General features: G+C 37.5%; 1 protein-coding gene across 2 annotated transcripts in view; it reads right to left on the minus strand.

The window, feature by feature from the left end:
- Positions 1 to 10,599: 10,599 nt before the first annotated feature.
- Positions 10,600 to 16,142, minus strand: part of cacng3b (calcium channel, voltage-dependent, gamma subunit 3b) — a 42,367-nt gene continuing 36,824 nt past the window's right edge. Inside the window, exons 2-3 of one of the 2 annotated variants that reach the window (XM_053515410.1) lie at positions 14,847 to 14,987; positions 10,600 to 12,848 (exon numbers count right to left, since the gene is read on the minus strand). In XM_053515410.1, the coding sequence (XP_053371385.1) occupies positions 12,430 to 12,848; positions 14,847 to 14,987 (560 nt within the window). In that variant the 3' untranslated portion in view covers positions 10,600 to 12,429. The remainder of the gene's footprint in view (positions 12,849 to 14,846; positions 14,988 to 16,142) is intronic. The other variant, XM_053515409.1, reaches the window with a different exon arrangement.

Below are 16,142 nucleotides of genomic sequence, written 5' to 3' on the forward strand. Positions count from 1 at the left end.
ACTCTTTCCTTAGATTATTGTTTCCCCCTCTCCCGAGGGTTAAGCCACATTGCATCAGGAAGTGTTTAGAAACTGTCATATATTTCAGGCATGATGAGAATGCTTGATAACACAACTGGAGCTATGGTCTGTGCTTGGGGCTGCACTAGTTTGTATTTATGTCTACAGATAAGACATTTTAATAATCTTTATTATTCAAAAGACACATATTTGTGGCCCTCTTTGCCAAATATTTAAAACCAACAAGATAAAATATAATTAAAGTACAATCCTGACTAATATGAATCTCTTTGGTAATCTTTTTAAGGAAATCAAATGATGATGAACAGTGACTACATTTCTGCATAGCTTTCTTCCGAAGGGCCAGGTTGAAGTTTTATATACCAGGCCTGCTATATTGTATTGTCATCTGTTATCATTTTCAGAGTAATAAAATGACAATTATCAAAATCTTTTTTAGATCATTGTCAAGGTGGTTAAGGTGAGCAAGCTCCTTCAGCTCAAAGTGCTCTTATACAATCAGGCGTTGAGATGGAAACCTGATTCTGTAAATAACTTCCACAAAAATAGTGAATGTATATTCAATTTAATTCAATTTTATTTTTATAGCGTTTTTAACAATTGCCATTGTTGACATTATATCCATTGTTTTGAATGACATGTACTGTAGACAGAACCATCCATCCATCCATCCATCCATCCATCCATCCATCCAGGATCCACTAGTCATTATTTGAGGTTGTCTTTTACTCCTAAGTTAGCCACTGCACACGGTAGCTATCATGCTAGGTTATAATAAGGGTTACATGTGAAAAGTCATAGGTGCTGATTGCATTTGGAACCAATGCTGATTAACCTATTCCATGACCTTTGACTTAGAGAACTGTGACTAGCGAGAAATGCTGTCGTCCCTACAGATACTAGAGTCAAAGACGTTCTCTTATACAAAAGTTAGTAAAAACCAAGTAATCTAAATCTGATCTGATTGAGTGGTATTCCACAAGTGGTGATATAGAGCATAACAGCAATGGCACATTTGACTATATGTATCACCCTGCATCATAAATATTTTATTTCACTAACTTTTGGAGGCAAAGCATGGCCGAAGTAGGTCAGTATAGTCCACAGTGCTGGAAAGAGGTGAGAGCAGCTGCCTGCCAAAACCCTCATTCAATAACAATCACTGAAGCACTTCCAGCTAGAAAACACATCTGATACGTTTTGTCATCTTAAACAACACTTTGTCTCTTTCAGAAACCCGGAAGTTAGCTAAAATTCTAAAGTGGAATAAGTGGAAATATAAAGTACATCTCGTAAGTTTTTTAGGACTGTCATTACCTCCATGGTATATGTGTTGGCATAGCAAAATAACTGTTTAAATAAGCGAACAAATCCTAACCTGATGATAATAAGTGGTGTTTGTGGAACTTGAGGTGATGCATTACCCCTGATGTGATACTGCTTAATTAAACTTCTACACAGAGATGGTTATTGTCTGATGGTACACGTCTACAATACCTACAAGATACAGATGGGGCCATCATACTACATTATCATATAATTTTTTTTTTTGTTGGTTTTTATTTTTCTATCTTATCCTCTTTGTGTAAATGGAACTCCTGCAACATTTTTGCAAAATGATGCCTTTAAACACATTGGCATCCTGCTGTCATATTTTGAAAAGAAGAATTATGTGACTAACCACCATTTCTTCATTTGAAAATGATCTCCTCTGGATGGTGATGTTTATGAAGATTATATTAACTTTAAATTATTTTGTCTTGCATAATTTGCGTGATTTTACTTTCTTAGCCCCTCCTAGCTTTGATGTATAAATTAATTCTGTTTGCTGGGGAAAACAGCAAATAGCAACTTGTCTGGCATTTTGAATGATGGTCTTAAATTGAGACCTGTTCGTTTAAAACACAGTCACAAAAAGTCAGCCATAGCCAAACTTTTTTTTTGAAGAAAACAAACTATAATAATTATATTTAAAAATATAATAATTTAAATAGTATAATTTAAATCTCGAAAATCTGAAGTAGACAATGTATTGCCAATATTGCCTACATTTTATAATACAGTCACCTTCAAGTGTACCGTAATGGCAAAGCAAATTCTTTTTTTTTTGGCTTAACCATAAAGACATTTGTCTTTGATGTCAGAAAATAAATATTTTTAATTACGTATTCAACATGATTGTTTTTTAAAAGCTCGTAATATTTGTGGCAATAGATTAATAATTTTTTCCTCCTTAATTTATTCTTGGATTATAGACTGTTTGGATTTATGTTATATGGGAGCTAATGAGAATAAAAATAAAAAATTTTTTTGGGTGAGCAAAAATGAAACAGATAGGCTTAAGGTAAATGTATTTACTGGTTCATGTCATATCCTTAGTTTGCAATAAGTGCATCAGGACAGAAATCTTGATTGGGGGGGGGGGGGGGGTGGGGGGGGGGGATATGGTTCTCCATTCAATTGCTGCTTGGTGAGATTCATATTAGACATGCTCAATTAGATTATGGTTCAGAGTCTAAAAACCTTTCCTATTTTCTCCCTGATTAAGTCCCTAATGTGTTGGCAGTGGTGTGGACCCCAAACATGGGTCATTGTCTTGCTGCAGGTTGAAGTTTCTCCCAATTAAATTTGATGCATTTCTCTGTAAAGTGGCTGACAGCAGGTTTCTGTAGATTTCTGAATTCATTCCACTGCTGCCATCACCTATAACGATTTGTGAGCCCATTCCAGAAGCATTTATGCAAGACAATGACATGACCTTTATTGTGCTTAACCAATGAGCATATATGTTTTGACACATGAGCGGATCTTTTCTTTCTCCACACTTGGCCTTTTCATGACTTTGGTAAAGGTTAATCTTCGTTCCAGATCTTTTGTGGCTCATCTCTTTGTTTCTTTGTGAATTCCAATATGCTTTGCCTAGGCTTAGTGCTCATGAGTGGTGTTCATCTTGTGATATGACTTCTAGAATTTTGATACAGTCCGATGCATTTATTGATGGAATAACATGGTGATAATGATGCTGAGCCTAGATCTGATCATCTGAAGCAACCCCAAATTTATATACTGCCTCCACCATTTTTGGGAGTTACTTTTTTTTTCATTATTAAATTAAAGGAAAAGGTAGGCCCGTGACTCAGTGTACAGACATCCAGGGGAAGCTCATTTAAAAAAGAGGTTGAATGCATGCCTCCTTTGTTTTCAGAGAGATGGTAGAACCAGTCAAGGAGTACTAAAGGATCAAGGAGGGCATGGTGCATTGTGGGGTGTGAGTGCTTTGAGGTTGGTGAGTGCTGCTTCATTTTGGATTCATAAGCAGGCATCAATGTTTTGAATCTAATGTGGGCAGCTATAATCGCGTCCAATATAAAAATAATAAAACCTTATAGAAATTAAAGCTTTCCTATGCTGTGCCACATTCCAAGACTTGTGAGGATGGACAAGAGAGTCTTGTGGTTGACAATGTCAAATACAGCTTAAAGGTCAAGGAGGATGAAGACAGACGAAACTTTGACTGATCTATCAGCATGTATCTTTTCAGTGGTGGCCAAAGAGCGGTCTTTTTGGAATGAGTTGCTATGTATCCGGACTGGTGAGCATCTTGGATTTTAGAAAGTGTGTTCAAAGACTTTAGAAAAGAAAGAGAAAAGTAATAACAGTCTGTATTTGCTTGTGTCTGCTGGATACAGATCAAGTTTCTTAAGGATGAGAGTAACCCTTGCTCTACTGATTGCAGCATGTACATCATCAAACCCTAGATGATAGCTGTGGTCAAGAAGGGGAGGCCTTGTGAGATGGACCAGAACATTGTGGAAAGGGTTGGATGCACTAGGCAGGCGGAGAATCTGGCCCTTAGAAAGTAGTTTAGGGGTTGAAGTTAATGTCTAGCAGATTTGTCCAGTTTTCTTCAGCTCTCACGGAGGATAGAGCAGAAGCTGATGGACTAAGTAGTGAACAAAAGATGATGTTCCAGCTTTTCCCCGTAGGAGGCAGCCTGAACAGAAGTCACTTCAAGCAAGAATTTGGACAGGAGAGCATGGTAAGTGACAAGACCTTTGTCATTTATTTCACCTTATCTCTGCAGTTCTAAATTCTCTTTGATTGCTGCATAGTACATTTAATAGTCGAGGAGCAGGGCAAGAAGTTAGAAGGTACAGTATAGGACAAGCACGAGGGAAGTAAAGAGTGGAAAATGCCAGTGGCTATTTCTAATGCTAGGGAGGAAAATGAGTCAGGGTCTGGAAGGTATGATAAGGTGCCGGAAACAAGAGTGGAAGGAGAGATACAGTAGATTAGGGGTTTCTGTGAGTAGGAGAGACGTTTTGATAGCTGGGTGTAGGCTGAATAGGGAGGGTGATGGTGAAGGATACCAGGTGATGATCAGAGATGTGGGGTGGAGTAGCACTGATGTCTGTTTCTGGAGAGGGGTGGCTGAAGATCAGATCCTGTGAATTTCCTCTGAGTGGGAGGGAAAAATCCAAAATGAAAATGTGTGGGTTTGAACAAAATGTGCCACATTCCAAGTTGTTTAACACATATACTGTAGAGTGGATGTAAATGTCAGGAAATGAAAGCTGAAAATCGAGTCTATTGTCTCATTCATCTCTTGATCTCAGGCCCAAATGTCTTCAGTTTATAGCAACAACATAGGAATTTGCCTTGCCCTTACGATACATTTAGAAAGTAAGGAGGCCTTTTTACGTCATCTGCTTCCATCATGAAGACTATGTATAGTGTTAATATTTTTGGTTATGTTGCACGTGATCTTTCATAGATTTCAAGTATTTAAAATAAAATGAAGAAACATTTCCTGTTACACTATTCATGTTTACAAGGAAAATCTTTAACATCAGATTGAATTGATTTGAAAGTGTTTCATTAAATAAAATATGACGCGAATTACAAGATGCAATGATAGAGCAGAAGATGAAATAATGACCGGCAAGCAGTTTTTTGTACTCTAGGTTCCCTGGAAAATCATTATTCAAATATTTATTCTTTAGCCTGGGTATTGTGTCAATAGGGTGTCAATATGTATATAATAATCTTTCACTATTCTTTGCTTGAAATGATTGTCAAATGTACCATCTTACTACTTCTGCTGTGTGTGTATCTTCTCAACTACATTTACATTCAGGCATTTGGCAGAAGCTCTTAATCCAGAGCGACTTACAAAAAGTGCTTAGAAATTTCCGTTATTGGATAGATACTTCCACTGGGTTACTAGGTTACTAACTACAGTCATGTGAAAAAATTAGGACACCCTTTGAAAGCATGTGGTTTTTTGTAACATTTTTAATAAATGGTTATTTCATCTCCGTTTCAACAATACAGATAGATTAAAGTAATCCAACTAAACAAAGAAAACTGAAGAAAAGTCTTTTCAAGATCTTCTGTAAATGTCATTCTACAAAAATGCCTATTCTAACTGAGGAAAAAGATAGGACACCCTTGCCCCTAATAGCGAGTGTTACCTCCTTTGGCTGAAATAACTGCAGTGAGACGGTTCTTGTAGCCATCTACCAGTCTTCGACATCGGTCTGAGGAAATTTTACCCCACTCCTCAATGCAGAACTTTTTCAGCTGTGAGATGTTTGAGGGGTTTCTTGCGCGTACAGCCCTTTTCAAGTCACCCCACAGCATCTCAATGGGATTCAAATCTGGACTTTGACTTGGCCATTCCAGGACTCTCCATTTCTTCTTTTTCAGCCAATCTTTGGTTGATTTACTAGTATGTTTTGGGTCATTGTCATGTTGCATGGTCCAGTTCCGCTTCAGCTTTAATTTTCTAACTGATGGTCTCACATGTTCTTCAAGCACCTTCTGATACACAGTAGAATTCATCGTGGATTCTATGATGGTGAGCTGACCAGGTCCTGCTGCAGCAAAGCAGCCCCAAACCATGACACTTCCACCTCCATGCTTCACAGTTGGTATGAGGTTCTTTTCTTGGAATGCTGTGTTTGGTTTACGCCAAACATGTGCTCTGCTGTTGTGTCCAAATAATTCAATTTTGGACTCATCTGTCCAAAGAACATTATTCCAGAAGTCCTGGTCTTTGTCAACTTTATCTCTGGCAAATGTCAGTCTGGCCTCGATGTTTCTCTTGGAAAGCAAAGGTTTCCTCCTTGCACACCTCCCATGCAAGTTAAACTTGTACAGTCTCTTTCTGATTGTAGAGGCATGTACTTCTACATCAACAGTAGTCAGAGCCTGCTGTAGTTCTCGAGATGACACTTTAGGGTTTTTGGAGACCTCTTTTAGCATCTTGCGGTCTGCTCTTGGGGTGAACTTGCTGGGGCGACCAGTCCTGGGCATGTTGGCAGTTGTTTTGAAAGCCCTCCACTTGTAGACTATCTTCCGGACAGTGGAATGGCTGATTTCAAAATCTTTTGAGATCTTTTTAAATCCCTTCCCAGACTCATAGGCTGCTACAATCTTTTTTCTGAAGTCCTCTGACAGCTCTTTTGTTCTCACCATGGTGCTCACTCTCACTTCAACAGTCAGGAGCACACCAAACTAAATGTCTGAGGTTTAAATAGGGCAAGCCTCATTCAACATGCAGAGTAACGATCTACTAATTATGTGCACCTGGTGTGATATACCTGTGTGAGATCTGAGCCAATTTAAGAGGGAATACATGTGAGGGTGTCCTATCTTTTTCCTCAGTTAGAATAGGCATTTTTGTAGAATGACATTTACAGAAGATCTTGAAAAGACTTTTCTTCAGTTTTCTTTGTTTAGTTGGATTACTTTAATCTCTCTGTATTGTTGAAACGGAGATGAAATAACCATTTATTAAAAATGTTACAAAAAACCACATGCTTTCAAAGGGTGTCCTAATTTTTTCACATGACTGTAAGTGCCATCAGTCAAACACAGTTGGGAAAGGGGGAGTGGGGGGGTGGGGGGGGTTATGGTGGTCCAAGTATTAAAGATACGGATGCGTCTTGAGTTGATGTTTAAAGACTCCACTGAACTTATCTAAAGGAAGTTCATTCCACCACCTAGATGCCAGAACAGGAAAGAGTCTGGATGAATGTGGATGAATGTCTTCCTCGATCCCTGAGAGATGGTGGGACCAGATGAGCAGTGCTGGAGGATCGGAGGGAACGTGGTGGGGTTCGTGGTGTGATTAGAGCTGAGAGGTAAGTGGGTGCTGGGCCATTTTTGGCTTCGGCTTTTGGCAGCTACAGGAAGCCAGTGCAGGGAGCGGAGACGTGGTGTGGTGTGGGAGAACTCGGGAAGGTTAAAAACGAGATGTGCAGTTGCATTCTGGATCACCTGCAGAGGGTGAATGGTGGACAGAGGCAGACCTGCCAGGAGCGAGTTGCAGTAGTCTAGTCTTGCAATAACAAGGGACTGAAAAAACACCTAAATACCCTGTGAAGAAAAAAATAGGCAGATTCTTTTGATGTTGTAAAGAAGTCGTCGAGTAAGGTTAGCGATGTGTGGGGAAAATGTCAGATGATTGTCCACAGTTACCGCAAGATTGCAGGCAGTGGTTGAAGGAGTGATCTAATTGTTGTCCACAAGTTCTTGACAGTGGGAATAACCAGGGATGAACAGCAGTTCGGTTTTACTCAGATTGAGCTTCAGCTGATAAGCAACTACACTAGCTAATAGCTCTAATCCAAAATTAGGTCTATGTTCACATTACAAGCTGGATTGCTTAATTCAGATTTTTTTGGTCAGATCAAATTTGCAAGTCTAAGTCCCCTGAAATGGCACACATGCACACATCAATAAGTATTTGATTAAACAATTTGGTTTTAAACATATCATAAGTTTGTGTCACCTGTCATTTATTTCAAACAGTAAATTTGATTTTGGCAAAAGAAAATGCTTGGGATTTTGATCTGGAGCTTGCAAAATTGTATTTGTCGTTTGCATTCGATGACACCTTGCTTCAGCTGCTTTAGCACTGCTATGAACTCTCCAAGCTCAATTTGTAAATCAGGAGGACTCATGAAGCAATGGGAAGGTCCTGCCCTGGCAAGTTATGGGCGAGAAAAAAAGTCACAGTACGCATTAAAAAAATCAGTGCTTTTTACGATCTGCATTCTCCGTCCATTTGCTTTTTATCATAAAACCAAATACTAACAAAAGAAAAAAGGAAACCTCTTTTTTGTACTCTAATCATAAATCAAATAAGCAATGGGCACTCAGTTTCCCCTTTCCATAGTGTGACTAAATTTTGTGCTGAATAGTGTTAATTTTTTTAATTAGCATTTTATCTGATGAGCATGTCGATTTTTGTGCCATCTAAAGATGCCAAACATGTAACCCTTTAAGGAACTACACTTAAAGGAGGGTTTATCATCCGCACTATCGGCGTGGAAAACGAGCTCCCTCGAGCTCTACAAAAGCATGGCATCTAAACTTTCTACATAACGCTAACTTTAAATCCATAAGAACACACGGAAATTAAAGTATCAATGATTAATACTGCAGGATAAACTTAAAAAATATATATACTTAATATAATACTTAAAATAATAAGCGTCCTTGTCCAAATCTGGGAGCTGCTGGAGCACACTCTGGCTTACACCCTGTGCTACTGGTGCTGACTGATGATGTCAACGCTCCTCACATGTGCATAGGCAAAAAGCAAAAAGTCACATGAATTCCAATCTGCCTCAATCTCATTCACGTTAGGCTGTTTGAACATAAAGTGAACATAGCCAAAAAGCCAATTTCATATTAAATGATATTATATAGAGGCGAACTGTTCCTGTGAAAGAAGAAATCAAAAGAAGAACAGATTATAAAAGTGCAACTTTTGAAATGTACTTTATTATCTATTTTTAAATATCTCTGGTTATAGTAATTTTATTTCAACTACAGTATTCAAAAGGTGTGCTTTTTCTACAGCATGTTTAATATGAAACTGAAATTTCATTGAAAGGGTCACATGCATGGCACAAACACCTGATTGGATGAGGCAGGAGAATAGAGGTTGGGCTTACATCAGTGATAACAGTCCTAACTACACGATTAGACATAATGAAAGGAGTTTTTTTTTTTTTTTTACTTTTTTGTTCTGGTCAAAATAATAATTTAAAAGTGTAAAGCTAAAAATAGATTTTTTTTTTTTTTTGCTAAGAAGTACACACTACTGGAGGTTTAAACACACACACTTATTACACACTCATTAGGTTACATATAAAACAGCACAACTTTAAGAACACAAATAAAATCATATCATCAGTGTATAACAGTGCACAACAATAATAGTCATGGCAGGCTTTAGAACAGGGTTTTACACCCACAGTTGGTTTAGATTATCAGATTACTTAACAAAACCCCAGTACTTAAAGAACGTTGTGGAAAAAATACGTGTGTATGGTGTACACAGACACTACTACACAAAAAAAGACCCGCAAGGGAAAATAAATAACAAAATGCTTTGATGTAGTTTCTGAGATAGCGCTCTCAGGGTACCCATATTTCTAAAATAACTCCCCACTTGTGATATTTATTACCCTGCATTCACACTAGAAATCGTTTATTTGCTATATAGTCATGCTCAAAAGTTTGTATCACCCCATCATTACATTCTATGTGCTTTTGTGTAAAAACATAATACAAATCATCTGATCGTAGCAGATCTCAGTGTTACGAAGACGCACAACAATCTGATGATTTTTACTGTTTTTACACAAAAACCATAGAGTTAAAAGAGGGGGTACAAACTTTTTAAACATGACTGTACACTCACCTGCCACTTCATTGGGTACACCCTGCTAGTACGTGATGGGACTTTATTTGACTTCAAAAAAGGCTCCCCCCCCCCCCCCAATATTCTATTGTTCAGTTGTTATTTGATGCTACCTTTGGGTCTTTATCAGCTTGGACCAGTTTCGTCATTTTCCATTGACCTTTGGCATCAACAAAGCATTTTTGCCAAGAAAAGTGCCACACACTGGACATTTTCTCTTTTTTTAGACCATTCTTTGTAAAGATGGTTATGCGTGTAAATCCCAGTAGATCAACAGTTTCAGAAATACTTAGACCAGCATGTCCGGTGGCAACAACCATGCCATGTTTCAAGTCACTTAAAAATGAACTTCAGCAGATCGCCTTGATCATGTCTACATGCCTAAATGAAGTGAGTTGCTGTCATGTGATTTTACCTGACTGGGTATTAGCGATAAAAAGCAGTCGAAAAGGTACCTAAAGAAGTGTCCGGAAAGTATACGTGAACAACATGGGGTAGTTTCATCAATGACAAAGGGACAGTCTAACTTTATCAATATGATAAAAATTAGGTAAGAATCCATAAAGTGAAAATATCCCAATGATTCCACATTTTATGGCTTGTGTAGTTCAAAATTATTTCGATCCCTTTTTTAGTTTAAAATAAGTGTTTGTCACATATGAACAGAAGAAAAACCTGTAAACATGATTTCATCCTGTTATACATGAACTGTCTTCAAACGTAGACATCAGCAGAGACATTAGGAACATTTTTTTAGAAGGAAGTAGCGAAGATAGTGAGTGTATGTAACTAGAACAAGTTTTCTTGCTTTGCTAATCTGCGATCAAGCGATAAGCAGCTATACATTTGGTAGTGTGAATGTAGGGTGAGTGTTAAACCTGAAGTATGCCAACAATACATAATAGGTGTGTTTGGAATATGTTTTTTAAATGGCTAATGGTGCAGCACTAATCATAAATCGTTATAATGATCATCATTCTAGTACAGCATCACTACTTTTTATTTGATGTAAAACAACAAACGAATAAAACATGGCAGATGAACATGAGGACGAGGACAAAACAGAAAAATGGACAAATTTTGTATTTTTATATAATTAAATATACTGTATATATAGAATGGCTTTGTGGTTTATTTACCCTTTTCTTTTAGAAAGATAAAAGTAGAAGGCTGTAAATTGCTACTAATGTTTATAGCAGTATTTCATCTGGCCATTTTAATACATGTGAATATGTAAATGTGCCATATTTCAACATGATTAAATAATTTCCTCAGGCATTTCTATATGTTCAATTGAAATGTTTATGTTTAAATCTTTAAAGCCCTTGTAAGCATAAATACTTTTTTTTTTTATTTTTTTAAATCAAAAGCCCTTGAAGGTGTGATGCTAATATATCCACTAAAATACTGTATTATAATTCTATTAATGTATTTACATCACATTTATATAGGTGTATGTACTCGTAATACTGAATGACTCTAGAGTAGAATTTAAAAAGTGCTAATTATGTAGAATTCGGCAGAAATTTTCTTTTTTTTTTTGTATAAATTGTTTGAACATATTTTCTTACTTGGTTTAAACTTCTGAACTACTTTAGTTTATGAATACAGAAAGAATATGTCTAATATATTTTGTTTAAACTCTACAAATTAAATATGAGTATGCTCAGCGGATGCTGGCAACATTTGTTTTCCAATACAATATAATAAATAATTACATATACAATAGTTATTATAATTTTGAATGGTACTAAATAAAATGGAGAAACATAAGAACAGGAAATGAAATGAACTGTACATGAAATTTAATAACAACCTTCGTATTTTTTTTTTTTTTCATTTTTAAACCCTGTTTGTACTGGATGAAAGAGAAAGACAGAGAGAGAGAAAGGATATTCAATAAGATCGAACAAATTGAATTTTTAAGGTATAAATGCTTGTCAGTGGAATGAGAAAGGGGAGCAACATGCGTTACACCTTCAGTTCAAGAGTCACAACTGTAAAGCAACATCCTTAATGTATACCAGTGGTCCTTAAAGAACACCACTCAACCTTTGGGGATACATTTAAATTGTTTGTACCTTAAAAAAATAAAAGCAAAGGGAAGCATCAATGATCTGATCTAACGTCCACATCGGTTTCCTGTTTGTAACATCCTGGCGGAATCGCTTCCTGTGTGATAATTGTATGTAGTGAGACTGAGAGGGGTACACGAGGTCTCTGTGGGCATCCAGTTAGTCTTTGTCATTATATCTGTCTGTTTGGATGCTGGGATTTTCCGATAAAACCCTGGAAAAGAGTGTCACCAAGGATGAAATGATGAGCTTGACTGAAAACAAACAAGGAATCAAAGGAAGCACCAAAATAAATAAAGAGAAAAGCTCTGAATGTAACATAAACTGATCATATGACTATTATCCATTGTGTTCTGTTCAAATCAATGGATTTCCTATTAGGCCTCTGTGAACAAAATCCGGAATTTGGTGGCAAAATTGTCACTTCCTGTGTGCTTGTATCCTGTCCCACATCAGTCAACGTAATTAAAAGATCTAACAATCACTAGCTAGGTTTTTAGGTTATTTTAGGAAGAAGGTTTATATTAGGAGAGAAGGCTTGTAACGTTATTTCGATGTCACTTCCTGTGTGCTTTGTTCCTGCTATGTTTTGTTTTCCTCCATCCATCCTCGTCACACTGGTGTCGTTCTCCGATTGGCCGCATCCTTAGCATTAGAGTTGTGCAGGAAGTCTCTGTCAGAGTCAAGCAGCTTCCCTGCAGAAGTTTTGTCAGAGTCGCGCGAGAGCGTGAACATTGGGACATCCCGTGATGGTGTTTCACTGGAGCGGCGCCCGAAACGGTAACGGTACGTAGGGATGCGGCCGAAGCCGAGACTTGATTTTTTGACGAGTGTCTTGGCACGCTGCTGCTTGCGATGTTTTTCTATGAACATGTGCACGGCAAGCACCCCCACTGTCTCGGCCATAATAAAGGAAAGAGCACCAAAATAAAAGGACCAACCATAGGAGTAACTCTTTTTTGAGTCACTCTGACCCGGGTCACCTGAGTTAGCCGAGATGTAGACAATTATTCCAATAATATTACTAAGACCTGCAGAGAAAGAGATACAAAGACAGATAAACACACTGTAAGAATAGATATAACACAAGGTAACAAATGTATATATGACATATAGACTCATCAGCCATAATATGGCCACCTGCCTAATTTGGAGTAGGTCATCACTGTGTGCCTCACAATTTGGGCCCCTTACTTAAATCCTTATGCTTGCCCATTTTTTCTGCTTTCAACACATCAAAAGTAAAATGAGAATGAATGAATACTGTAAGAAAGGCCAAATTGTGATTGCTAGACAACTGGGTCTGAGCAACTCCAAAACTGCAGCCGTTGTGGGATGTTCCTGGTCTGCAGTGGTCAGGATATACCAAAAGTGGTTCAAGGAAGGAACCCTGATGGTCTGGCGGCAAGATAATGGGTGGCGAAGGCTCACTGATAAGCATGAGGAGTGAAGGCTTTCCCGTGTAGTCAGCTCAAATTAAGGAAAAGATTATGCTGATGCTGGTTCCAACAGAAAGGTGCATCACTGTTATGGTGGCAAAAGGGGAAACATACTCTATATAAGGCAGGTGGTCTATATATATATATATATATATATATATATATATATATATGACAGTTGTGTATATTCTAAATGACCAAACACCTGTACACCTGTTCATCACACTCATATGTGCTTGTTGAGCAGCCCATTCCAAAACCACATGAGGTTGGCCAATACTTTCAGTATACAGAATGCATTCCAATAAATCCTACATAAATCTCTTCAGTGGGCAGATGCCTGGCCCCCAAAATTTTCTTTACCATTCATTGCAAAATGTGCCTTTATAGACCTTGCTTTGTTCCCAGGGGCATTGCCATACTGGAACATGTACTGTACTGTATGTACCCCTTAATTTCAAGGAAAGTAAATTCTACAGCGTACAAAACATTGTATAAGAACTGTGTGGCAAGAGTTTCGGAATTGCTTACATGTGGGTGTGATTTCAGGTGTCCAGAATCTTGACAATTTGCATTGAAACATGTACAATTGACTCTATATTGCAAAACAGTTTGGTGATATTACATACTGCCTTCTTTAAAATGTTTGCACAAGTATATCAATGCACGTTTGAGTATGTCAATATGACGCCAGACTCCGCCCCCGACTTCAGACACATATAGGCAAGAAATGACTTGATGTCTCTTCCTGCTATTATACCTCCACGCACACCATCTTTTCTTTCTTCTGCTAGTTGCTATGGAAATACTGCATGATGACGTAATCAAAATGCAAATTATCGTTTGACGTCATTTAGACGTCATCTACTGACTTTTCCAGCAGGCTTCAACTACTTTCCATTGAGAAGAGTTAGCAACTCTGATCTGGTCAAAAGTGTTCAGTGGAGGCACTAAGCACATCTAAACACACGAAAAACTATTTCTCTCAAGGAATATTTCTCTCAGCTGTCTCCTTCTGACTGGATCACATAAGTATAATGATGATACCAGATTTAAGACATGATATAAGAAAACAAAGAAATGAAGATAAGACTTGAGGGACAGGGAATTGAGAGTTAGAGAACGATAGAGACAAATGACAAAAGGGCAGAATCAGAGGGAATCAGCGTATAAATGGGAGAGGAAGGAAGATACAGAGAAAAAGTAACAGAGAGAGAAAGAAATGAAGAGAAAAAAGAGGGATAAATAAGATGGAGAATATAGAAATATAAAGAAGAGAGATGGGGAAAAGCTGAATGGATGGGAAAGAGATTAAGGATTTAAAATGTGAAGGGTAGAATAAAAGAATAGAAATAAAGAAAGGGGATAGAAAAGGAAAAGCTAGATAATAAGATAATAAGATAATAAGATGGGGGGCGGGGGGCAAACTTTAAGGAATTTGAAGAAAAGAGCAAACATTTCAAATCAGAAGAAGGGGACCCCAATCAGTCACTGTCTTAACTGTATGCTAACATAGACAGAAAATGTACAAAATGTGTGTGTGCGTGTGTGTGTGTGTGGTTGTGAGAAGAGAGAGTGAGAAAGCATTACCAGCAGAGACGAAGAAGATTCCGGCACTGAGGATGACGTTGTGTTTGCTCCTGTAAAACTCGCTCGCTGCTACACACAACCCACCCATAAACAACAAACCCACACTCATGATGGGAAACACGCTGGAAGCTCGGAGTGCACCTGAGAACACACACACACACACACACACACTGTTACAAAAAGTGTGGCCTTTTACATTTTTCTCTTTTCAGATTTATTAATAATAATAATGATAATAATAATCATAAATAAATTACATTATGACTTAAAGAAGCTAATTAGTTCAGTGATATTGCTAATTTTTTTTGTAAGCATTAAAGTAACAATGACAACAAACCAAAAACTTTTCTTTAAAAGTAAATTAGCAAAACATACAAGGCAATTACAACAACAACAACAACAACTATAATAATAATAATAATAATAATAATAATAATGAAATGACAAAGACTTGGAGAAGCTAGTTAGCTCAGTATTGTTGCTAAGTATTTTTCTTAGCATTACAGCAACAGGCTTGCTTTAAACCGGTTGCAAAACATACAAGGCTAACTAGCTTATATCTCTATAAAAATGTATATAATGTGTTCTATAAAAATGTAATCTTGACAGATTCCTCCCTGATATGGTGCTAATATGGACCTCATGACAGCTTTAAGTGTCTGCTTTTCATCTCTCAATGTAGGTGGAGGTTGCGGAATCTTGATATTTCGTCTCACGACACCTCACAATTGTGTTTAGCTTTTTATTCCTTGAGCCTGAATTAATGCTCCTTATAATGACTTCTTCAATTATTTAATAGTGTTTTTTCTTCTTGACTAAAGAAGACATTTAACATTTGATGATTGATAGATGTCCTTGGGTCCACAAGGGAACGAATCAAGTTATAATATAATTACTATATAATATAATTACTGGATCACAAAGTGGAGCAGATCAAATCTGAGTTTTTTCGAATTTCAGCTAACTTTTTTTCGAATTTCAGCTAACTTGTTAAATATTTGACTAGCTACTTAACGTCAGCGACTCCCGCAGAGCATGCAGTTCCATAGCACTCTTCACTAAAATGATTCAAAGAGGACCTATTCTGCATATTGTACTTTTTAGTGATTTTAGACGTTCAGACTTGTCTCCAGTGTGCACTGTCAAGCTGCTCCTATCGAGGGGTCACCACAGTGGACCATCCGATCCATACAGTTTAGAGCTTGAAAATTTATTTTCCCCTATTGTGACATCATATAGGAAGAGCCCCTGCCCCAACATCTCAGTTCGTTGCTCAGCAGTAGCTCATTTACATAG

Source organism: Clarias gariepinus, chromosome 16, assembly GCF_024256425.1.
Source record: "Clarias gariepinus isolate MV-2021 ecotype Netherlands chromosome 16, CGAR_prim_01v2, whole genome shotgun sequence".
Taxonomy (NCBI): Eukaryota; Metazoa; Chordata; class Actinopteri; order Siluriformes; family Clariidae; genus Clarias; species Clarias gariepinus.